Source organism: Ovis aries, chromosome 17, assembly GCF_016772045.2.
Source record: "Ovis aries strain OAR_USU_Benz2616 breed Rambouillet chromosome 17, ARS-UI_Ramb_v3.0, whole genome shotgun sequence".
NCBI classification, from domain to species: domain Eukaryota; kingdom Metazoa; phylum Chordata; class Mammalia; order Artiodactyla; family Bovidae; genus Ovis; species Ovis aries.
Window position 1 is genome coordinate 10128466 of NC_056070.1, and position 25125 is coordinate 10153590.

General features: G+C 42.3%; 1 protein-coding gene and 1 long non-coding RNA gene across 3 annotated transcripts in view; one reads left to right on the forward strand and one right to left on the reverse strand.

The window, feature by feature from the left end:
* Positions 1–23484, forward strand: part of NR3C2 (nuclear receptor subfamily 3 group C member 2) — a 434797-nt gene extending 411313 nt beyond the window's left edge. For both annotated transcript variants that reach the window (XM_060400978.1, XM_004017206.6), the window contains exon 9: positions 20743–23484. In XM_060400978.1, coding sequence (XP_060256961.1) covers positions 20743–20898 — 156 coding nt within the window. In that variant the 3' untranslated portion in view covers positions 20899–23484. The remainder of the gene's footprint in view (positions 1–20742) is intronic.
* LOC121817001 (uncharacterized) lies at positions 1916–20946 on the reverse strand. Its single transcript, XR_009596986.1, has 3 exons — positions 17082–20946; positions 16214–16387; positions 1916–10722 (listed from the first exon to the last, which is right to left on the reverse strand). It is a non-coding gene; the product is annotated as an uncharacterized LOC121817001 (long non-coding RNA).
* Positions 23485–25125: the final 1641 nt, after the last annotated feature.

Here is a 25125-nt window from a genome sequence, read left to right on the forward strand (position 1 = left end):
ATGGCAGCTCTCCACTTACATGCAAAATTCTGAATCCTTTAAGCTGGGCCCTGTCTTAGCCTAGTTTAGCCCCCTTATGGACAAGGATTCTTCCTAAAGCATTTCTTAAAGGCTTAGAGAATTTGTATAATACTTGGAACACCAGATCCAGCCAGAACCATATCACTTGATTCACAGACTTTTCTCCCCACATTTAATATTTCTGAAATCAGGAAACATCTTATACTGGATTTATATAACTAACAACCAAAGCCCATTCTCCCAGAGCCATTGCTGAATCCCTGGTGCTCCTTCCAGTCCAGAGCCAGCAGACTTTTTTCCATAAAGGACCAGGTAATAAATGTCACAGGCTTTGTGGGTCCTGTGGCCTTTGCCACAGCCAGTCAGCCACGGATAATATCTAAATGAAGGAGCATGGCTGGGTTCCAGTAAAACTTTCTCATATAAATTTCACATGTCACAAATATTCTTTAGTTTTGTTTTTCCAACTGTTTAAAAGTATAAAAAACAAAACGAAAAATTCTTACAGAACTATTATTAGGTCAGATTTACCCTGGAGGCCGTAATTACCGACCCCTCATTCATTCAGTGGCCTCATAGAATTAAAGGGATAAATTCAGCCACCTTGGTGTCTACTGGAGAGTCCCTATTTGAATTAGAAGAGGCCTTTGGTCCTTAGCCAGTGGTGTCTGCCTCTTGTTACTCAGTGATCCTTTGCTTTCAGAGACTGAAATAAGGATTTAACTGCTTCATCTTGTAACCAGATATTAAAGTTAGTAACTTATAAATATGAATTGGTTTAGATTTTTACACTGCTCCGTGGAGCCTGCATTTGCAAGAGGGATCTAGGAAATACTGAAAACGCAAGTAGCAAAAGTTCATACTTCTATATACAGTGACATGCCAATGCACTTCACACCCAACCCTTTCATTAGATTTCCTTTGTTCAGCAATGTTCTAGTTACCCCTTTATCTTTAAGCTCTACTTTCTGCTTTTCCATTGTGTCATTTTTCTTTGTGGTTTCCACACGTACAATAGACCTTATTCACAAGAAGGCGGAGCCGTGATCTAGAACGAGGCTAGTAATGCAAGGAAAGTTAAACAGGGTGGAAATTAAATAAATTTAAGGACCAAAAAAAAAAAAAAAAATCGGAAGGAAATTGAACCCATCATGCTATAGCACAGCATCCAAATAACATATTTTGAAGATTGAATATTCATCACTGACCAAAGTTGGATTCCTGGTGTTGAATTTATTATAAAAACAGTGATGAGAAGTGAATTCAGATGTAGCCTCAGATAACAGTCAGATACTAATGGATGGGAGCAGCGGGGAGTGCTCAGAAATGCCCTTGGCTTTTCATGACCTGATTCTGACCCCCGCAGCCAGCCCATTCCTGGGCACCTGGTGTGGCCCAGCTGCTCGAGCCGGTACCAGCCTAGGCTCGGGAGCCAGCCCTCTGAGGCCACGTGGGACAACCCTGCCTCTCTCCCTCATCAGGCAGCTGGGCCTCTGGAAGCAGAGCCAGAGGTGCCCATTTGGCCTGAAGTCACCCTCACAGGGGGTCCACTTGTCTAGAATTTGCAGGCAGAGCTCACATGAGCAAGCAGCCGCATAGAGGCTTATCTCCTGCATCTGGGACACACTTGAACCCAGATGCCTGTGTCCATGCAGGCTGGCCCTTGGCAGAGGAAGGCAGTTTTTTAAAATAGGGAATCCAGATACCCCTCTTCTAGATGGCAGCTTTCCTGCCAGTGGTAACTCAGAACCCCAGAACCTCCTGCTAAGTTCCCCAAATGCCTCCTGTAGGCCAAGAATTTAGTTGATATCCTGAGTATATTCACTTATAAACTGGCCAGGAAATGCCTTTTGGTGAAAATAGCCTTTCTAGATACTTTTCTGACCATACCTGGTTTGTTTTTTTTGTTTTTTTTTTAGTATAGTTGATTTACAGTGTTTATTGCTGCTATACAACAGAGTGATTCAGATATATATATATATATATATATATATATACACACACATTTTTTTTATTCTTTTCCATTATGGTTTATCTTAGAATATCAAATAGAATTCCCTGTGCTACAGAGTAGGACCTTGTTGTTTACACACACACGCGCACATACATAAGTTTACACCTGCTAATCCCAGCTTGCAGCCCCATCCCAACCCCCACCCCTTTGGAGACCATCAGTCTGCTCTCTGTGTCTCTGCTTTTGTTTCACAGATAGGCCCATTCGTGTCATAGTTTAGATTCCACACGTAAGTGATCATATGGTATTTGTCTTTCTCTCTGATTTAATTTCTTCCGATAACCTCTAGTTGCATCCAGGTTGCTGCAGATGACATCACTTTGTCCTTTTTGTGACTGATATTCCATCGTGTATATGCACCACGACTTCCTGATCCATTCTTCTGTTGAACATTTAGGTTGTTTTCATGTCTTGGCTATTGTGAATAGTGCTGCTATAACATAGGCGTATATTTATCTTTTTGAATTCTAGTTTTCTCTGAATATATGCCCAGGAGTGGGATTGCTGAATCACACAGTAATTCTGTTTTTAATTTTCTGAGGAACCTCCATACTGTTTTCAACAGTGGCTGCACCAACTTATATTCCCGCTGGTAGTGTAGGAGGGTTCCCTTTTCTCCACCCACTCTCCAGCATTTGTTATTTGTAGACTTTTTAGTGATCACCGTTGTGTCCAGTGTGAGGAGGTATTAACTGCCCTCACTGTAGTCTAGATTTGCATTTCTCTGATAATTAGAGATGTTGAACAGCTTTCTTATGCCTAATGGCTGTCTGTATTTCTTCTTTGGGAAATATTGATTTAAGCCTTCTGCCCATTTTTTTTTATTGGGTTGTTAGTTTTTGGTTGTTTAGTTGTGTGAGCTGTTTGTATGTTTTGGAAATGAAACTCTTTGTCAGTTGCATCATGTGCAAATATTTTCTCTCATCCTGTAGGTTGTCTTTCCATTTTGTTTATGGTCTCACTTGCTGTGCAAATCTTGTACGTTTTATTAGATCCCACTTGTTTGTTTTTATTTCTGTTGCCTTGGGAGACTGACCTACGGTATGATTTATTTCAGAAAACGTTTTGCCAATGATCTCTTTTAGGAGTTTTATGGTGTCGGATCTTATGTTTAAGCCCTTAAGCCATTTAGAGTTTTTTTGTGTGTGTGTATGGTGGGAGGGTGTGTTCTAACTTCATTGGTTTATATCCAACAGTCCAACTTTTCCACATCCATTTGGTGAATAGCCTGTCTTTTCCCCATTGTCTATTTTTCTCGTTGAAGATTAATTGATCAAAGGTGTGTGTTTATTTCTGGAGTCTCTATTCTGTACCATCAATTCATATGTTTGTTTTTGTGCCAGTACAACGTTTTTTTGATTACTGTAGCCTTATGGTATTGTCTGAAGTCTGGGACAGTTATGTCTCTTTACTTTGTTTCTTTTCTTCAGGATTCCTTTGGCAATTCTAGATCTTTTATGATTCCATATGAATTTTAGGATTATTCTAGTTCCGTGAAAAACGTCATCGGTAATTTGTCAGGGATCACATTAAATCTATAGATTGCTTGGGGTAACATGTTCATTTTAACAATATTAATTCTTCCAAACCAGGAGCGTCACATATCTTTCCAGGAGCGCCGCGTATCTTTCCAGGAGCGCCGCGTATCTTTCCGTTCCTTTGAATCATCTTCCACTTCCTGCATCAGTTTTATGGGTCTCAGCACATCAGTCGTTCACTTCCTGGTCAGGTTTATTCTGAGTATTTCGGGTGGTGTGATTTTAAAAGTTATTGTTTTATTTTTAATTCCCTTTATGATATTTCATTGTTGGTGTAAAGAAATTTCTGTATGTTAATCATGTATCCTACTACGTTGCTGATTTTCTTGATCAGCTCTAGTTTTTGGTGGAATCTGGGAAGCCCCTAAGGGTTTTCTATATGTAATATCGTATCATCTTCATATGACAGTTTTACCTCTTTGCTTCCAATTTGGATACGTTTTATTACTTTTTCTTACCTGATTGCTGTGGCTAGGACTTCCAGTATTATGTTGAATAGAAGAGATGATAATGGGCATCCTCGACTTGTTCCAGATTTTAGCATGAAGGCTTTTACCTTCAGTGCCACCGAGTATTATATTGGCCGTGGATCTGTCATAAGTAGATTTTATTGTCTTGAGTATATGTTCCTTCTGAAGCCACCTAGGTGAGAGTTTTTATCATGAATGCATCCTCGAATATTTTCAAATGCTTTCTCTGCACCTTTTGAGATGAACGTGTGGTTTTGTCATCGGTTGATGTGGTGTACCACATTGATCGATGTGCTTATGGTGACATTCTTGTGAACCTGGCAAGAATTCTACTGGCTCATGGTGTATGATCTTTTTTATGTGTTATTGGATTCGAGTACTTTTTTACTGAGATATAACTGACATATAATATTATAAAAGTTTACGATGTCCAGCATACTGCTTTTATACATTTATATATTGTGAAATGATTGCCACCATAGGGTTAGCTAACCTCTCTATCATGTCACATAATTACCATTTCTTTTTTGTGGTAGGAACAGTTAAGATCCAATCAATCCATGCAGTCCATGGGCTTGCAAAGAGTCAGGCACTGTGGAGTGACTAGCACCTTTATAGTGAGTTTAAACTGAGTAGCAGCTTTATAAACTAGTATTCTTGTCTGTAATCACTATGGTGTGCATCAGATCTCTAGGACTTACCTGCTGGTTGCAAGTTTGTACCCTTAAACAACATCTGTTTGCCAACGTCGCTCTTCCCCCTGGTAACCAGTCTTCTAATCTCAGTTTTTAAGAGTTTGGCTTTTTCAGATCCCACATATAAATGGGATCGTCCAGTGTTTGTCTCTGTCTGGCATGTCTCACTTAACATAACGCCCTTGCGGTCCATCAGAGTTGCTGCACAGCTCCTTCTTTCTCGTGGCTGAAAAATCTCTCTTATTTGTGTGTGTGTATCACATCTTCTTCATCCATTCGTCTCTTGACTCTCAGGTTATTTCCGTGTCTTGACTACTGTGTGTATTGCTGCAGTAAACACAACAGTGGGTATATCTCTCTCTCATGTCCTGTTTTCCTTTCCTTCAGCTGCATAACCAGGAGTGAGGGTGCTGGATCATAGGGTCGTTCTAATGTTTTGAGGAACCCTGTACTGTTCTGCATAGTGGCTGAACCGCTTTGCCTTCCCACCAGCAACAGTGTGCTGGGTCCCATTTTCTTCACATCCTCACTAACACATATCTCTTCTCTTCCTGGTGACAGCGATTCTAACAGGTGTCATTATCTGGTATCAGTGGAGTTGGTATCTCACTGTGGTTTTGATTTATATTTCCCTGATTAGTGAGGTGGAGGATCTTTTTCATTGTACCTTTGGCCATTTGGATGTTTTCTTTAGAAAAACAAAGTATATTCCGTTCCTCTACCCATTGTTCAATTAAATTGCTTATTATTGAGTTATGAATTTTTAATATGTTTTAGATATTAATCCCTTATCTTATATGTGATTTGAAGATATTGTCTCCTGTCCTGTCGTTTGCCTTTTCATTTTTTGATTGTTTCTTTTGCTCTGCAGAAGCTTTACAGCTTGATGTAGTTGTACTTGTTGAACTTTGCTTTTGTTACTTGTGCTTTTGATGTCAGTGGACGTGAATTTGAGCAATCCAGGAGATAGTGAAGGACAGGGGAGCCTGGAATGCTGCAGTCCAGAGGCCACAAAGAGTCACACATGACTTAGCAACTGAACATCAGCAACTATTGTTCTGGATAGGATTTCTAGTGGTATACTGATTAAGAGGGGTGAGAGTGGGCACTCTTGCCTTGCTCCTGATAATAGAAGAAAAACTTTGTCTTTCTCCATTGAGTATAACAATAGCTCTGAGTTTGTCATATGTGGCCTTTATTTTGTTCAGGTATTCTCCCTTAATACACAGTTTGCTGAGAGACTTTTCATGAAGGTGTCAGGGGTATTTGTAATTTCCTCGGTTCTGTCTCGTTGCAACAAAAATTTGAAGCAACGGACAGACCAGTGTTACAGCCCCGTGTAATTTTCTCGGACAGACCAGTGTTACAGCTCTGTGTTATAGCTCAGTTTTATTTAGAAAGCAAAGGGAAATACATCCTCAAGGTGTGAGGGCGTGCCTACCCAAACACCTCAAAGGGAAGAGAAGCCCCCAACTCAATTTTGGCTCCTCTTTTTATATGTTTTTTCTCCTCCCCCTGGGTCTGTGCTATGTAAATTGGGCTAGCCAGGAGGGCTGTTTGTTTTACTAGTTCTGTTTTCATGGGCTTTTCCCTTCTTTGTCTTTTAGTCACTGCCATTCTGGACTCCTTTTTCCTATTCTAACTACCTAACAAAGGGATGTTGTATTTTATGAGATGCTTTTTCTGCATTTATTGAGATGATTATATAAGTTTTAATTCTGTTAATGTAGTGTACTACATTTAGGGGCTTCCCAGGTGGCACTAGCAGCAAAGAACCTGCCAGTGCAGGAGACTTAAGAGATGTGGGTTTGATCCCCGGGTTTGGAATATCCCCTGGAGAGAGAAATGGGGACCCACTCAAATATTCTTGCCTAGAGAATCCCATGGATAGAGCAGCCTGGTGGGCTACAGTCCATAGGTTCACAAAGAGTCAAACTTGACTGAAGTGACTTAGAATGGATGGACCACGTTTATTGATTTGTCTATGTTGAACTGTCTTTAATCCCAGAGATAAATCCCAATTCATTGTGATACGCCTTTTACTATTATGTTGAATTCTATTTGTTAATATTCTGCTAAGAATTTTTGCATCTATATTCATCAGGGATATTGGTCCATAGTTTCGTTTTCTTGTAGTATCTTTGGCTTTCATGTTAGTAATGCTGGCCTGGCAAAAGGAATTTGGAAGTATTCCCTCTTCTTCAGTTTTAGGAAGAGTTTGAGGAGGATTGGCATTAATCTTTAAATGTTTGGTAGAATTTGCCAGTGAAACCATCTGGTCCAGGGTTGTCTGTATTTGGAGATTTTTGATTACTGTTTCAGTCTCTTTACCTATTATTGATTAATTTAGGTTGTGTATTTCTAGGAATTTGTCTCCTTCAAGTTATCCCATTCATTAGCATATTATTTTTCACAGTAGTCTCTTACAATCCATTGTATTTTTGTAGTATCAGTTGTAATGTCTCCTCTTTCAGGTTTTGAGCCTTATTTTTTTTTTCAACTCTAGCTAAAGTTTGTCAGTTTATTGTTTCAAAAAACTAGCTCTTAGTTTCATTAGGTTTTTTTTTTTCTTACTGTTTTTCTGAGCTCTATTTCATTTATTTCCATTATGATCTTTGTCATTTCTTTCATTCTGCTGAACTTTTTTTTTTCCCCCTGTTTTCTTGACGTGTGAAGTCAGGCTATTGATTTGAGATCTGTCTTCTTAATATATGCATTTATCACCATACAGTCTTCCCAGAACTGCTCTTGCGGCATCCCATAGGTCTTGGTGTATTGTTTCCATCTTCATTTGCTTCAAGATATAGTTTAATTTCCCTTTAATTTCTTCTTTAACACATTTGTTGTTAGGAATGTGGTGTTTAATTTCTACAGATTTGTAGATGTTCTGACTTTCCTTGTACTGATGTCTAGTTTAATAACTCTATGGTCAGAAATGATTCTTTGTATGATTTCGCTCTTCTTAAATTTGCCCAGACTTGTTTTGTGACTATCATATTGTCAATCCTGGAGAATGTCCCGTGTCCCCCAGAGATGAATGTACATCCTACCTGTGTTGGAGGGAATGTTCTCTTAGGTCCATTTGGATTATTGTATGGTTCAAGTCCAGTGTTTTCTTACCAATTTTCAGTTTGGATGATCTCTTCATTGCTAAAAGTAGGATGTTTAAGTCCTTTACTATTATTGGATTGTTGTATATGTACAACAGATATGTTAATATTTGCTTAATATACTTAGGTGCTCTGATATCACATATGTAAGTATATACGTACACAGTGGTTATGTCTTCTTGATGAATTTGCCACATTCTCATTATATATTGACATTCTTTGATTCTTGTTACCATTTTTGACTTAAAGTCTATTTTGTCTATTATGAGGATAGTTACTCTCGCTTTCATTTGGATGCTGCTTGCATGGAACATCTCTTTCCATCCTTTCACTCTGCGCCTGTGTGAATGCTGCCTTAAAGCTGAAGTGAGCCTCATGTAGGCGGCATATAGCTGGGTCTTAATTTTTTACGCATCTAGCCGCTCTGTCTTGTGATGGTAAATTCAGTCCATTTACGCTTAGCGTTGTTACTGGTAATGTGAGGACTTGGTAATGCCCTCCTGTTCGCTGTTTTCTGGTCGGTTTGTATTTCCGTTGTTTCTTTCACTGTTTCTGCCTGTCTGTGTAAATCAGTAATTTTCCATTTTGGTGTGCTGTTTCCCTCTTATCTCTTGGGCATCTGCTGTAGGTTTTTTGGTTTGTGGTTACCATGAGGCTTACATAAGACATTGCGTAGATGAAACAGTTCATTTTAAGTTCATAGCAGCCTAACTCCACTTGTATATTCTTGTGTCATCATCTACCTCTTCTTACATTGTGTCTTTAGCACATTGTAGTCACTATAATAATTACTTTAATATTTACTTTTCCTTTGACCTGTACAGTAAAGTGGTTGACATTCCATCCTCTTACAGAATTGGGATTTTCTAAATTTGACTGTAAATTAACCTTTTACCAGTGTATTCTGTAGTCATGTGTTTTCATGTCCCTGATTAGCATCTGTTCACTTCAGCTTAAAGGACTCCTTTCAGCATTTCTTGCAGGGTGGGTCTCGTGGTGATGAACTCTCTCAGTTTTTGTCTGTCTTGGAAAGTCTTTTTCTCCTGCATATTTGAGAGATAATTTTGCTGGGTAGGTCTTGGCTGGTAATTCTTTTCTCTCAACAGTTTGAATATGTGATTCCACTCTCTCCTGACCTGTAGGGTTTCTACTGATAAATCTTCTGAGAGCCTAATGGAAGTTCCTTTGCAGGTTACAGTCTACTCCCGCCCCCTACCCCAGCTGTTTTTAGAATTCATTATTTTGGGTGTTTGACAGGTTCATTATAATGTGTCTTAGAGTAACCTTGTGAACTTGGACGTCCGTTTTTCTCTCCAGGTTTGGGAAGTTCTCAGCTATGTCTTTAAATAAATTTTCTGCCCCATATCCCTCTCTGCACCTTCTGGAACCCTGATTTCTCTAATGTTAGGTTTTTGATGGAATCCCAATCCCATAGGCTTTCTTCAGTGTTTTTCGTTCTTTTCCCTTGTTTTCCTTTAACATAGGTATTTGAAATCTTCTGACTCACTTGTTATTTCTTCCTTAATTCTGCTCAACTGCTGATGCTCTCTGTTGCATTTTTTATTTCATTCCATGAGCTCCTCAGCTCCAGAATTTCTGCCTGGTTCTTTTTTTATGATTTATGTTTCTTTGGTAAATTACTCACTTTTAACCTGTATTTTTTCATAATCTTGTTAAATTGCCTGAGTTCTCTTATAGCTCACTGAGTTTGTCCAAAACAGCTATTCTTGAGTTTAGCTAGATTGCAAAAGCCCATGCTTTTGATCTCAGTTTTTAGGGAATGACTGTCTTTTAGGATGACACGTTTTCTCGATTTTTCATGGTTCTTGCAGTTCTACATTGCATTTTTTTGCACTTGAAAGGGCAGATACTGCCTTAAAGTACTGCTGGTTGCCTTCAGATGGGATATTCTGTTCTTTGGTGCTCTTTATTGAAATTTGTCTGCCTTTGTGTGGATACATCTTTCCACTCCTTTTGCTTCCTATGGTGGCAGAATTCTTCAGCTTTTCTGTCTTGTTCTTACAGCACCACAGGCTGACTCCTAGACCGTTCTTTTGTTTCCAGAAGGTGGTGCTGCTATAGAAGTTTGCGGGTTCTCCCCTGCCCACAGATCCTGGCCTGTTTCCTGAGCACACTTCCTGTCTACTGGAGCTTCCTCCTGCCGCACCACGTTTGGGACTGTGCACAAGATGCCAGCCACAGAGTCGGGGGAGTTGTGAGTTTAGCACTTGGGGATTTGGGGGTCCTTGTGGACTCTCTAGGGAGATCTCCAGGTGTGGTGTTCACAGAAGCTCATGAGTGGACTTTAAAGAATGTGTGCCTTTAATGTCCTTTGATATTCCTACCTGTCTCTTTCCCAGTCTCCTCCCTCCTCCTTCCAGTCATGGAGGTCCACCTCAGTTCTCTGGGTGTTACTGTAAAGAAACAGGTTTCTCTAGCTGTGACCTGCAACAGCAAGGTAGCCAGGCACTCACTCACCTTTTCCCCTGAGGGATAGGTCACTGCCACCTGATAATTTGACCCCATGCAGTGTTGCCAGGGGTTGGAGGAACGCTAGTAAACTTCTTTCCATCTCCAGTACTTACAAACTCACTTGTGTTTATTGCTCCAGCAGTATGCTGGCATCTCCCCTTGGGAAGGCTGGTTTTCTGCAGTTCCTCCTTGTCGGTGGGTATCTGGCCAGGTCAGCCATCTCCGGGTATTTTCTCAACCATGGCAGGAGGGCTCCAGGCAGGCCCACTGCTCCACTGGTTTCGTAGTCCTTGCCAAAATACGCCTGCCTGCTACCAGACGCACAGGTGGGCAGGCCTTCTCCCAAGGGTCCCAGAGTTCCACAAAGGAGCTTTTGTTCACAAACGGATGACTAATTCTTTGCTGCAAAGGGGAGACAAAAAGGAGGATGCATGATGCGGATATACTCTGTGATGCTCTCTTTCTGATACTTCTTCTCTCAGTTGCATCTAGGAGGCCCTTTAGGACTCTCCTACACTCAGCCTCTAGGAGACCCTGCCAGGAACACTCAGTAGGGTAGCCTCACAGCAGGGCCTGGGATTTCCATGGGAACCCACGAGTAAAGAGTCTAATCTTGTTGTTAAAGGTTATATTTTCTGGATGTAGAAGCAAATGCTACTAAATCAGGGTAGGAGGGGGCTTTGTTACCATCTCATTTTGCTAAGACATCACCGGCCAGAGAGAAGCAGTCCTGCCTAGCTGCAGAGGCCCCACCTGTGCACACCCTGGCATCTCCCACACTAGCCCATGCTGGGTGGAGGTTGGGGGGTTTTGAACAAGGGCCAGACTCCTTGCATCATTGTCCAGCACTCACAGGCTCTTGCTGGAACAGCGAGGGTAAACGGTTGCTGACTGTTTCTATTACTGCTGCAATATTGAGAGCTAAAGCTGTGTATCTTTTGCCCCCTATCAGTGTATATGGCTAGAATTCTGATCTTTGCAAATAAAGCTTAACCACCCACCCCACCCCGACCCACCCAATGCTCAGTTCAAGCAAAAGCTCCATCCTAATTAGGTGAAAGTCTGGAGTCAGCAGCTAATTTATTTGCTGAAAATGCAGGGGACCCTTCTGCAGAGAAACTGTATCTTTCAGGGGCTACATCACTGCTCGCTGGTTGTAACCTTAGAACAGCAGGGCTGGACCCTCCTTGTGTACCGCCGCCCAACAAATAACCTCAGTTCATGGTGGGAGCAGGGCCCAGCTATCAGGCTGCCACAGGCAATGATGACTCATTGGAGACAGTGGGGAAGAGGCACTGACCAAGCCCGGTAGCATCCAAGGCAAGCAAGCAGAGAGCCACTAGTCCCCCTGTGACCTTGCGAGGCTTCTCTGCGCCTCCCTCCCCCGACAGCTGTGGCCCTGACATGGGCTCTCGGTCAGTCATGCTGAGCAGGCAGCTAAACTTCTGTGCTCCCAGCCAGATGTATTTTTTACAGAATGAAAAGTCAACACAGAGGGCTTTCTTTGATTCCTAATAATATGGACCCTTTTTAAAAAATAAATTTATTTATTTATTAATTGAAGGATAATTGCTTTACAGAATTTTGTTGTTTTCTGTCAAACATCAGTGTGAGTCAGCCATAGGTATACATATGTCCCCTCCCTTTGGAACCTCCCTCCCATCTCCCGCCCCATCCCACCCCTCTAGATTGATACCGAGCCCCTGTTTGAGTTTCCTAAGCCATACAGCTCAGGAAATTCCCCCTGGCTGTCTATTTTCCATATTGTGATATAAGTTTCCATGTTACTCTTTCCGTACATCTCACCCTCTCCTCCCCTGTCCTCATGTCCGTAAGTTTATTCTCTCTGTTTCTCCATTGCTGCCCTGTAAATACATTCTTCAGTACCATTTTTCTAGATTCTGTATATATGCGTTAGAATACGACATCTTTCTCTTTCTGACTCACTTCACTCCATATAATAGGTTCTTGGTTCATCCACCTCATTAGAACTGACTCAAATGTGTTCCCTTTTATGGCAGAGTAATATTCCACTGTGTATATGTACCACAGCTTCTTTATCCATTCATCTGTCGATGGGCATCTAGGTGCTTCCATGTTCTAGCTACTGTAAATAATGCTGCAGTGAACAGTGCGTGTTCTGTTTCAGTTTTGGTTTCCTCAGGGTATATGCCTTGGAATGGGATTGCCAAGTCATATGGTGGTTTTATTCCTAGTTTCTTAGGGAATCTCCATACTGTCTTCCATAATGGCTGTATCAATTTACATTCCCACCAACAGTGCAAGAGCGTTCCTTTTTCTCCACAACCTCTCCAGCATTTATTGTTTATAGATTTTTGATGAGGGCCATTCTGACCAGTGTGAGGTGATATCTCATTGTAGTTTGGATTTCTCGAATAATGAGCGATGGTGAGCATCTTTTCATGTGTGTGTCATGTCGTCTTTGGAGAAATGTCTGCTTAGATCTTGTTCCACTTTTGTTTGAGCTGGGGTTTTTTTGGGGGTATTGAGTTGCATAAGCTGCTTGTATATTTTGAAAATTAATCCTTTATCAGTTGTTTCATTTGCTATTATTTTTTCCCATTCTGAGGTTTGTCTTTTCACTGTGCTTATAGTTTCCTTTGCTGTGCAAAAACTTTTAAGTTTAATCAGGTCCCACTTGTTTACTTTTGTTTTTATTTCCATTACTCTAGGAGGTGGGTTATAGAGGGATCTTGGTTTGACTTACGTCATCGAGTTTTTCTATGTCTGTGTTTTCCTCTAAGGGTTTTACTTTCTGGTCTTACATTTAGGTCTTTAATCCATTTTGAGTATATCTTTGTGTTTGGTATTGGGAAGTGTTTTAATTTCATTCTTTTACATGTAGCTGTCCAGTTTCCCAGCACCGTTTATTGAAGAGGCTGTCTTTGCCACATTGTATATTCTTGCCTCCTTTGTCAAAAATAAGGTACCCACCCCATAGGTGCATGGGTTTATTTCTGAGCTTTCTATCTTGTTCCATTGGTCTATATTTCTGTCTTTGTGCCAGTACCATACTGTCTTGATGACTATAGCTTTGTAGTATAATCTGGAGTCAGGAAGGTTGATTCCTCCAGCTCCATTCTTCTTTCTCAAGACTGCTTTGGCTATTCAGGGTCTTTTATGTTCCCATATGAATTGTGAAATTTTTTGTTCTAGTTCTGTGAAAAATGCCATTGGTAATTTGATAAGGATCACATTTGATCTATAGATTGCATTCAGTAGTATAGTCATTTTCACAATATTGATTCTTCCTACTCAGGAACAAGGAATAGCTCCCCATCTGTTTGTTGTCTTTAATTTCTTTTATTAGTGTCTTATACTTTTCTGTGTAGTTTGTCTGTCTCCTTAGGTAAGTTTATTCCTAGATATTTAATTCTTTTTGTTGCAGTGGTGAATGGGATCGATTCCTTAATTTCTCTTTCTGATTTTTTGTTGTTAGTATATAGAAATGCAAGTGATTTCTGTGTATTGATTTTGTATCCTGCAACTTTGCTAAATTCACTGATTAGCTCTAGTCATACTATCTTCAGGGTTTTCTACGTACAGTATCATGTCATCTGCAAACAGTGAGAGCTTTATTTCTTCTTTTTTTTGATCTGGATTCCTTTTGTTTATTTTTCTTCTCTGATTGCTGTAGCGAGGACTCCAGAACTATGTTGACTAGTAGTGGTGAAGGTGGACACCCTTGTCTTCTTCCTGATCTTAGGGGGAATGCTTTCACTGTTTCACCATTGAGAATAATGTTTGCTGTGGGCTTATCATATATGGCCTTTACTGTGTTGAGGTAGGTTCCTTCTATGCCCATTTTTTGAAGAGTTTTAATCATAAATGGGTGCTTAATTTTGTCAAAGGCTTCTTCTGCATGTATTGAGGTTATCATGTGGTTTTTATCTTTCAATTTGTTAATACTGTGTATAATATTGATTGATTTGCATATATTGAAGAATCCTTGCATCCCTGGAATAAACCCAGCTTGATCATGGTGTATGAGCTTTTTGATGTGTTGCTGAATTCTGTTTACTAAAGTTTTGTTGAGGATTTTTGCATCTATGTTCATCAGTGATATTAGCCTATAGTTTTCTTTTTTTGTGTTGGCTTTGTCTGGTTTTAGTATCAGGGTGATGGTGGCCTTGTAGAATGAGTTTTGGAAATGTTCCTTCCTCTGCAGTTTTTTGAAAGTGTTTTAGAAGGATAGGCAAATGTTTGATAGAATTCTCCTGTGAAGCCATCTGGTCCTGGGCTTTTGTTTTTTGGGAGATTATTGATCACAGCTTCAGCTTCCATGCTTGTAATTGAGTTGTTCATAATAGCCTCTTAATATCCTTTGTATTTCTACATAGTCTGTTGTAGCCTCCCCTTTTTCATTTCTAATTTTGTTGATTTGATTCTTTTCTTCTTGATGAGTCTGGCTAAAGGTTTGTCAATTTTATCTTCTGAAAGAACCAGCTTTTAGTTTTATTAATCTTTACTATTGTTTCTTCCATTTCTTTTTCATTTATTTCTGCTCTGATCTTTATGATTTCTTTCCTTCTATTAATTTTAGGGGATTTTTATTCTTGTTTTTCCCAGTTGTTCTAGGTATAAAGTTCGGTTGTCTGTTCAATGTTTCTTGAGGTAGGGTTATATTGCTATAAACTTCCCTCTTAAAACTGCTTTTGCTGTATCCCATAGGTTTTGAGTTGTGTTTTCATTGTCATTTGTTTCTAGAAATTTTTTGATTACCCTTTTGATTTCTTCAGTAACCTGTTAGTTATTTAGAAACATTATTTAATCTCCATGTGTTTGTGTATTTACAAGCTTTTTTTCTTGTAGTTGATATCTAATCTCATAGCATTGTGGTCAGAGAAGATGCTTGATATGATTTGAATTTTCTTAAATTTCCTGAGGCTTGACTTGTGACCCAAGATGTGGTCTATCCTGGAGAATGTTCCATGTGCACTTGAGAAGATGGTGTATTTTTCTACATTTGGATGGAATGTCCTGAAGATAACAATGAGTTCCATCTCATCTAATGTATCACTTAAGACTTGTGTTTCCTTATTAATTTTCTGTTCTGATGATCTGTCCATTGGTGTGAGTGAGGGGTTAAAGTCTCCTACTATTAATGTGTTACTGTAAGTTTCTCCTTTTATGTCTGCTGGTGCTTGTCTTATGTATTGAGGTGCTCCTATTTTGGGTGCATAGATATTTACAATACTTATGTCTTCCTCTTGGATTGATCCCTTGATCATTGTGTAGTGTCCGTATCTCTTGTAATTTTCTTTAAGGTCTATTTTGTCTGATATGAGGATTGATTGCTACTCCAGCTTTCTTTTGCTTCCTATTTGCATGGAATATATTTTTCTATCCTCTCACTTTCAGTCTATATGTGTCTTTAGGTTCTAAGGGGGTTTCTTATAGACAGCACATATATGGGTCTTGTTTTTGTATCTGTTCAGCTGGTTTGTGTCTTCTGGTTGGAGCATTTAATCTCTTTACATTTGAAGTAATTATTGATATGTGTGTTCCTATTGCCATTTTCTTAATTGTTTGGGGTTGATTTTGTAGATCTTTTTCTTCTCTTGTATTTCTTGACTATATACGTCCCTTTTTATTTCTCCATCAATTTTGAATGAGATCCTTGCTGGGTACAATAATCTTGGTTGTAGATTTTTCCCTTTCAGTGCTTTAAATATACCGTGCCATTCCTTTCTGGCTGGCAGAGTTTGTGTGGACTCTCATTGCTGATTATAACTGGGCTTCATGACCCCTTCTAGCCTTGTACTTACTGACCTTCCAGGTTGTTGGCTGTGGCCTGCCCGCCCCCACCAACTGTCTGTGCCTGGGGCAGAGGGCAGGATGGTGCCTCGTGAGGGACGTGCATCACACATACCTCGTTGTCCCTGAGTTTTCTGGCTCCTCTGGGCTCGGACAGAGAAGCCCCGCGCTGCACGTGGGGGCTGACACCCAGGAGACTCGTGCTTGTGTGCAGCATGACCAGTAGATGTGTTGCCAGAACACAGCAGTTTGTCCAGGAACTGGTGTACGTTCTGCTGGGTCAGCACTCCTGCCGATGCAACAAAACGTGAATCCCTAGCTCTCAGGATCTAGTCCCCACCTCCTGCTCTGAGCATCTGCAGCCTCGCTCTTCCTGTGCCTTGTTTTTCTCCAGGAGGGATGGTCCCTTGTACCTACTGCAGCAGCAGGCGCCTCAGCATCTTTGAAGGGCCAGGGACACCTGGTGCTCTGGCTGTGGGAGGGCACTGTGGGTCAGCAGGTGCCTGGCAGGCAGGTCCTACAGCCTGGACCAGGGGATCCTGGCTTTTATTCTTAGATGTTCCCTGACCCCACCAACTGCAGCCACCAGCCCAGGTTCTGCTGGGTTGGGGTCTTCAGAGCGTTGTAGCCCTTTGAGGGCAGTGAGTCAGGCAGGCTTGTGAGGCAGCTAGCACCTTCTGGTAGCTCCTAGGGGCTTCTGGACATCTTGGCCACCCCAAGAGCAAGCAGTGAACCCTTTCCTAAGAGTGGTTAGTGCTAATGGGGGCCCCCCTCCAGGTGTTTTCAGGGTCAGAGGCTACCCCACGTGAGCCCCACTCCCTCAGCAGCTGCCATCTCTTTTGAACAGAAGCCCTGGGTATAGCTCATGCCTGGAAGCGAGATGCTTTCCTTGCCCATGGTCCAGAGGTGGGCAGGAAATGCCAGCCCCTCATTATAATATGCAGGGTCACAAGTAGCACCTGGGACACTTGTCCCCAACCAACCTGTCAGGAACGCCCGCCGAGCCCCAGGCCTGCAGTCTCTCCATCTGGTCCAGTTGCTCTGCATCTCCTAGGTGATGCTCACGTGGCTGGTAAAGACAGGGGGCCTGTCCCCATTTACAGACTCACAGAGGCACTCCCCTGCATGCTGCTTCAGGTTCATGGACTGGCTGCCTTTGCTTCCTCGTCTCTCATTGCATACAGAAGTCACCAGTGCTGTTGCCTATTTGCAAACATAAACCCCTAAGGGGCCCTGGCCCTCTGCTGACGCGTCAGGGGTGTAGTCTGTCGGCCAGCAGGTGCCGCCCACAATCTTCCTGCTGCTCTGAGTCCACTGAGAGACCCCACTACACCGTCCTTGGGCCACATACCAAGGTCCCCTTTTCACTCTGGCCGCCGTCCACACCTGACCTCCTGCGCTGATGTCTCCTCGCAGTAGAACAGGACTCTGTCATGTCCACTGAGGGTCCCAGCACCTGGTCTGGGGTAGATGCCCTCGCTGGGATGGATGGATGAGAGGTGGGTAAGACCTCAGCCCTCCCCAGACGCTCTGAGCCACGGGGAGCCTTTCTCTGTGGATGTGAGCCCGTCCCATCCCCAAAGACATTTCGGCTATGGCAGAGCTCTGCTGTCCTGCTCGGGAGCAGCAGGGGCGGAGACCAGGGTGAACATAAACTAGGCCCCAAGTGCCCTCGGCCGGCACCACCGACAGGCACGCCTTGCCACCCACGGTGAGACTTCTCCGTGGCACCAAGTCTGGTGAGCAAGACCCAGCGTGGCTTTTAGTTCTCGCAGCCACTGGCCCACCACCTGAAACAATCAAGCAATTTGCCATTGCAGATCTCGTTCAAGAGTCTCTATCCAGGAAAGGCCAAAACGTAAAGTTCCCACATCTCACATTTTATAGAAGGGGGGGCCTGAGAACCAAGTTACACAAAGATGCTCCAGAGCAGGTCTTGCAAACTGTGTCCTAGTTTGCAGAGAAAAGATGGTGGGAGGAGTCTGGGAACAGGGTTTGCTAGCCCAAGTTAGTTCCTGTGGTTACCCGCGGGGCATTCCGGCCCGATCCTTACTCTAAGCAGTGCAGCCCCAGCCCGCACTTGCTAGTGGTGGATGCAGGCGTCTGCACTGCTTCTCTGCTGGGGGAGTTACCGTTGGGCTCCTAATCTTCGGGGTTTAGTTATTTATTTATTTTTCCTCCCTGTTATGTTGCCCTCTGTGCTTCCAAGGCTCGCCACAGACTCGGCAGGGAGAGTGCTTCCTGGTGTTTGGAAACTTCTTTTAAGACTCCCTTCCTGGGACAGAGCTCCATCCCTACCTCTTTTGTCCCTTTTTTTGTCTTTTATATTTTTTCCTACCTCTTTTCAAAGACAATGAGATGCTTTTCTGGGTGCCTGATGTCCTCTGCTGGCATTCAGAAGTTGTTTTGTGGAATTTACTCAGCGCTTAAATGTTCTTTTGATGAATTTGTGGGGAGAAAGTGGTCTCCCCGTCCTATTCCTCCGCCATCTTAGGACCACCTCCGGAGTTTGGGAAGAGGGAAAGGATGATCGTGAATTGGTACCCGTGCAGTGCTTACTCCATGCCAGTTCAGATTCAGTCACTCCTGCAACCGCATGCAGCAGATACTCTTTTTTTTTTTGGCTGTGCCACACGGCATGTGGGCTCTTAGTGCCCTGACCAGGGATCAAATCCATGCCCCCTGCATTGGAAGCATGGGGGGGTCTTAACCATTGAACCAGCAGGGATGTCCCAATAGCCGCAGGATACTCGTCTTGCCCCCATTTGACAGATGGGGAAGCTGAAGCCTACCGTTCACTAAGCAAGCACATGTGTGCCTGAATAAGCCAGAGCAGAGAGTGCCTCACGCTGTCTCACAGCCTATGAGGCCTCAACTTTCTGTGGGTACAGAGAGTTCAGTCCTTGGAACCTGCCTAGGGAGATACCAGTCTGCAGACTGAGGGCATATTCCGGCACAAACAGAAGCGTCAGATACTGGGTTTTCTGAGATTCCTGGTTTGTTTTGAAGTCCTTTACCACAATTATTTACTACCTGACTCAGTGTAAGCCTGCAGATTGCCTTTTTTTAAAAAAATCTTGAGGGAAAGTTACAGATTTTCACTTAATAAAGTGAAAATCACTTTATTAAGATGGCCGTTATTGTAGACGTTATGTTAATGTTGCCTATTTTAATACAGTGGGAAATGACCAAAGGTCATCTTCCCCATAATAGGGTATGGAATTAACTCAAGAAAAATTAGAATATGCACTTTCTCATTTGAAATTATATTCCTAGTAAGCAACCAGTAATGCTATACTGCATTTGTGGGTTTGTCTTTTTTTTCACCTGACAGAATTGGGAGTAGTTCAGATCCAGGAGGACAGCAAAGTCCTTGGGTCACAGAGGAGGGAAGATGGCTGGACAGGCGGCAAGACAGTTTCCCTTGATGCTTTCGTGTTCTCAGAGTGACTGAGAATGGATGAATGGATAGAGATAATATTATAATATATAATACATCAATATATATTATACACACACAGGAATATTGTCCAGCCGTGAGAAACAAGGAGACGCCACTGTTTGCAGCAACATGGATGCATCTAGGGAAGACTGTGCTGTGCTTAGTCGCTCAGTCGCGTCTGACTCTTTGCAACTCCATGGACTGTAGCCCACAGACTCCCCTCTCCATGGGGATTCTCCAGGCAAGAATACCGGAGTGGGTTGCCATGCTCTCCTCCAGGGGATCTTCCCGACCCAGGGATCAAACCCAGGTCTCCGGCATTGCAGGTGGATTCTTTACCTAATCCGAGCCACCAGGAAAGCCCAGGGCGGCTTATGCTCGGTGAGATAAATTAGAAAACTCCTACTGTACAACCTCACTCACACGTGGAACCTAAAAAGCTAACGAATAGCGACAGTAGAATGGTGGTTACCAGAAGGTGGGGGAAATGAGGTAACGGTCAGAGTACACATTTCCAGTTATAGGAGCAACAGGTTCTGGGGTCTAGTATACAGCAAGGTGGCTATGGTAATAATGCTGTATTATACACTGGAAAGCTGCTGAGTGAGACCTTAAAGTTCTCACCATAAAAAAATGGTAACGATGTGCCTTAATAGAGGTGTCCATGTTGCAATATTATAAGTGTGTCAAATCTGCCCCTTGTACACCTTAAACTCCCACCAAGTTACATGTCAATTCCACCTTAAGACAAGATCTCTCAGCGCTCAGCTCAGGACTGGGGTCCTGAAGGAAGGAGTCTGGCCCTCCCAGCAGCCACAACTCCACTGGCAGGGCCCGGCCAGGTCTTACAGGCTGGGGAAGGCTTAGTGCCAGGGTCCAGAGCTACACACATATACCAATACCTGCCCCACCCAACTCCACACTTACAAGTGAGAGGCAGTGATGTTTGCAGCCACTCTGGACTCTGTTACTGGCCCTGAGCCACTGATAATGTTTAAGAGTCAACCCTGACACAGCTCCACTGGAATCTGTTTTGCACATATTCCACGCAGCAGGTACATCCTCCTTCCTTCCCCAAGATGGATGACTTAGCCACATGAGCCGGGCGGCTTCGTAGACACAGGTTTGTGAACGTTGCCCCGGCTGCAGGCAAGAGTGGGAATCAGGGTTTGACGTCACGGCCCTCTGTCTGTCTGTTGCAGCTGGTGAGCGACTTGTTGGAATTTTGCTTCTATACCTTCCGGGAGTCCCAGGCCCTGAAAGTGGAGTTCCCAGCCATGCTGGTGGAGATCATCAGTGACCAGCTGCCAAAGGTGGAGTCCGGGAATGCCAAGACCCTTTACTTTCACAGGAAGTGACGGCAGACGTCTCACAAGAAGAACTTTGCCTTAAGTTTCCCCGTGTTGTTCCACACCCACGAAGGACCCAAGAAAAATCCTATTTTTGACACACATGATGGTTTATTCCCACTTGTTCAGCAGTTTTTCAAGGTGAAAATCATGTCAAGGGTTGGGAGGCGGGCAGGCAGGGTGACGTGGCTTTGGCGAGACCTGCACAGTCTGGAAGGTTCTTCCTTCTCCAACCCCCAGCGCTTAGAAACATGTTCCTGTTCCTCTGGATGAAAAGCCATATCTAGTCAATAACTTTCTGATTTTGATATTTTAACAGATGGAAGTTTTAACTATGCCATGTCGTTTCTGGGATCGTTCGCTTGTGTTAAAAGGGTTCAAGAACTAACGAACTTTTTCAAGCTCACCCTTGGTTTGCACATAAAAACGTATAGTCAATATGGGGCATTAATATTCTTTTGTTATTTAAAAAAACGAAAAAAGAAAAAACATATACAGATTCCTGTTGTGTAATAACGGAGCACGTGGAGTGGACTGGCAGCTCCCTCGGGGTGCGTCTTCACCCACGTCTTTCTGCATCACTGGTATCCACACCCTCTCCACTTATTATTTAATTAGAATGGATAAGATGTTCAGAAAAATGCCTTGGTTTCAATTTCTAGTATCTATTGTGTTGGCTTTACAGATAATTTTTGCAGTCTTTTGCTGTGCTGTACATTATTGTATGTATAAATTGTGAAGGACCTAAAATAAGGTATAAGGAACTTTTGTAAATGAGACACATACAAAAAAAAAAAAACTTTAATGGTTAATAGGATGAATGGGAAAGTATTTTTGAAAGAATTCTATTTTGCTGGAGACTATTTAAGTACTATCTTTGTCTAAACCAACAAGGTAAAAAAAAAATTTTTTTTTTGTAAAGTGAAATGTTCTGCATGCATCATGAACCGTTTACAGTGTATTTAAGAAAGGGAAAGCTGTGCCTTTTTTAGCTTCATATCTAATTTACCATTTTACAGTCTCTGTTGTAAATAACCACACTTAAACCTCTTGGTTGTCTCCAAGCCTTTCTACTTCTTCTGTACTTTCGTTTCGTCCTTGGTCTCCCGCTTGGGGTGTTCGTGGGACTAGAGTGCATTTTCCAGCTTCGGCTCCATCCTCCTTCCAGTGGGGACAGAGCAGCGTGCTGTCTGCAGCTCCTTGAAGGCGTCCTTCGACGACACCCCTGTGAGAGGATGTCCCAGGAGTGCTGTGGCTCTAGGAAAGCTGCCTCTTTCCCCTCAAGAAGCAGAATCCACTTTAGGAGAGAGACTGGAAAGGCTGTGGCTCAGAGTGCTCATCCTCATCCCATTTTAGAAATTGAATTTTCTGCTTTCAGGGGGGCGGGGAAAAATTCCATGCACTCTCTCTGTCTGCAAAAGGTGAAATGTTCACTTCCGGTCACAGAAGGGGGTGTTGCACTCCTGGAACTGGTCACAGGAACACGTAGGTCATGGCAGGAAGCCCACGGAAGATGCCCCTGGGCACAGTTCAGTCAGAACAGCGTGGAGACCGCACGATAATTAGAGGGTTTTTAGATTTTTAAAAGGTAGGTTTTAAAAATAAAATTTTATATGTAAACAGTTTTGGAAAAAAAAAACACTACAGATCATAAAAGCAAGACAGTGACACTAAAATTTTTAATTCACTAATCTGTTTGGCACTGAGGCAATTTATGGCTTTTTCTCTTGCCCCAAATCACAAACATATATATATATATCTTTGGGGAAACTTAATATGATTGCACTAAATAAACTGCTTTGAATAGAGGCCAAATTAATCTTGGAAAAGTGATGATAATCAACAGGTACTCAGTGAAATCGTATTCTTTTCCAAAACCTAAAAGCTAGAGCTGGGGAACCCCAAGGCCGGGAGATGGCAGCGCTGGGATCAACCCTTTTCTCCAGGGTTCACCATGCAGGCAACATTACCCTGTCTCTCAGAAGACACCTGCCTTATGCAAGGGGAAACCTGTGAAAGCTGCACTCAGACAGAGGAGTTTTTTCTTACATAATTTGCAATTTCAGGAATTTAATTTATAGGCAGATCTCTCAATACAGTCAACTTACATGCACAGCAATATGAAAGCCACACTTGGAAGGCGATAAATACACCGCATGCAGACTGGGGGTTTCTGGGAAAGAAATGGCTTCATAAGAGCAGCTTTTAGCTCAGACTAACTTTTCATGAAATCAGAATTTCGATGTAACCGGGTTTGGGATGGAGACAGTCTGCATCAGCTTTTTGTATTAACAAAGTTACTGACTCTTTGTGTGTCTCCGGGTAACTTTGCTTGAGTAAACAGCAAAGCCATATTCTAAATCCACTGTTGAATGCCTGTCCCAGTCCAAATTGTCTGTCTGCTCTTATTTTTGTACCATATTGCTCTTTAAAATCTTGGTTTGGTACAATTCGTAATTCACCAAAACTTCATATAATTTAAAAAACCACACTAAATTAGTTTAAAATGAAGCAATTTATATCTTTATGCAAAAACATATGTCTGTCTTTGCAAAGGACTGTAAGCAGATTACAATAAATCCTTTACTTTAATCACCTGTTGTTTTGGAAACAGTTCATTTGAACGTCTATAGGAATACATGGATTTTGTGGCCTTTTAAATATGGATCATATGCCCCTCTGCCTACATCCAAGATGGAATCACTATGCCCACGCCCTACCCATGTTAGGAAGCCCTGTGTTATCCACATATTAATTACTCTTTTGGGGGACTGGTGAAATGTTTTGTTTCTTAGTGCTAATATTTGGTTCACGGAAATATACCCCATGACAATTTTATAACAATAATTACTGCTGATGTAGCCACTAAATTCGATACATACATGGCCTCATTTATCTTCACAACCACATGGAAGCTTGTTTACAGACTCACCTGAGTACACCAGATGCCCCGTCTCATTCCCAGGTCCTCCTCCACACAGTGGAGTCTTATTCTCACCCCAGGTCCTCTTGGGCTGTCAAGAAACTCCATCAGCCATCAGTCATAATGCTCCTCACATTCCTTACAGGCTGCTCCTCTGGACCTCATTGAGCAATACAGACTACAAAAGAGCAGTTAAGAATTATCAGCTCATCTGAAAATTAGAAAACACGTATTTCCCACAGGAGAAATTCATGTGTCATTTTGAATGTGTCATTTAAGTGACGGATCAGTCAAACTAGAAGACTGACGGTTAAACACAACTTTGCTTTAATACAACTGATCTATTTCTGAAACACAACATTAGCCATGAGACATAGCACAGGAAAAAAACTTTTGAGCTTTGTGCACAGATTTGTTTGTAAAAATTTATTGAAAACGAAGATAATTTTACATCTTAGAATGTATGCAGTCTGACCTATGAGGGAACAGGGTTTCTCACTGAGAGCCTCTAACTTTAAACAAAAGCCATCATGGTCTGTGAGTCTGCATGACTAGACATGGGGCCCCTTGGATGTGCACCTTTGGTTAAAGTGAGTGCTCTTTCTTCATAGAGCAGGCTTGTTCCTGGGTCAATGAGCCAGGAACCTTCCTGTATTTCTAGGAAGGTCTTAAAGTGCTCTCAGACCCAAAGGATTCACCTGCACATTTAGGAATCATTAGCTAACAACTAAGTTTCTGCCGCTGAGCGAGCCAGCCAGCCCTACTGTACGCCAAAGCAGTAAAAATTATGCATAGTGATGCATATATAGTTAAGGGTTTGTTATAAGTGTCCCTCAAACAAATAGAAAACAACATTCCCTTATTTTAAAGTCAGTTTCACATGTGTGTGAGTCTCTCAGTTGTGTCTGGACTCTTTGCAACCCTATGGACTGCAGCCTGCCAGGCTTCTCCATCCACGGGATTTGCCAGGCAAGAACACTGGAGTGGGGTGCCATTTCCTTCTTCAGGACAGCTCCACATGCTTTTTGATAAACTGCAAATGTCCACAGACTAAAATGACTTGATTACAAGTATCTCCAGCACCTTAATTTCAAATCATCCAATTGCTGTTGTAGCAATTTTCTTGGATATAAAGCAGCGGCTTCCGAAAATAATGTTGGATAAGAGAAGAGTAAAATAGGATTTTAACATTCAACACAGACCAAACCTGTTGTTAGTTGCTAAGTCGTGTCCAACTCATTGCAACACCATGGACTGTAGCACTCCAGGTTTCCCTGTCCATCACTACTTTCCGAAGTTTGCTCAAACTCATG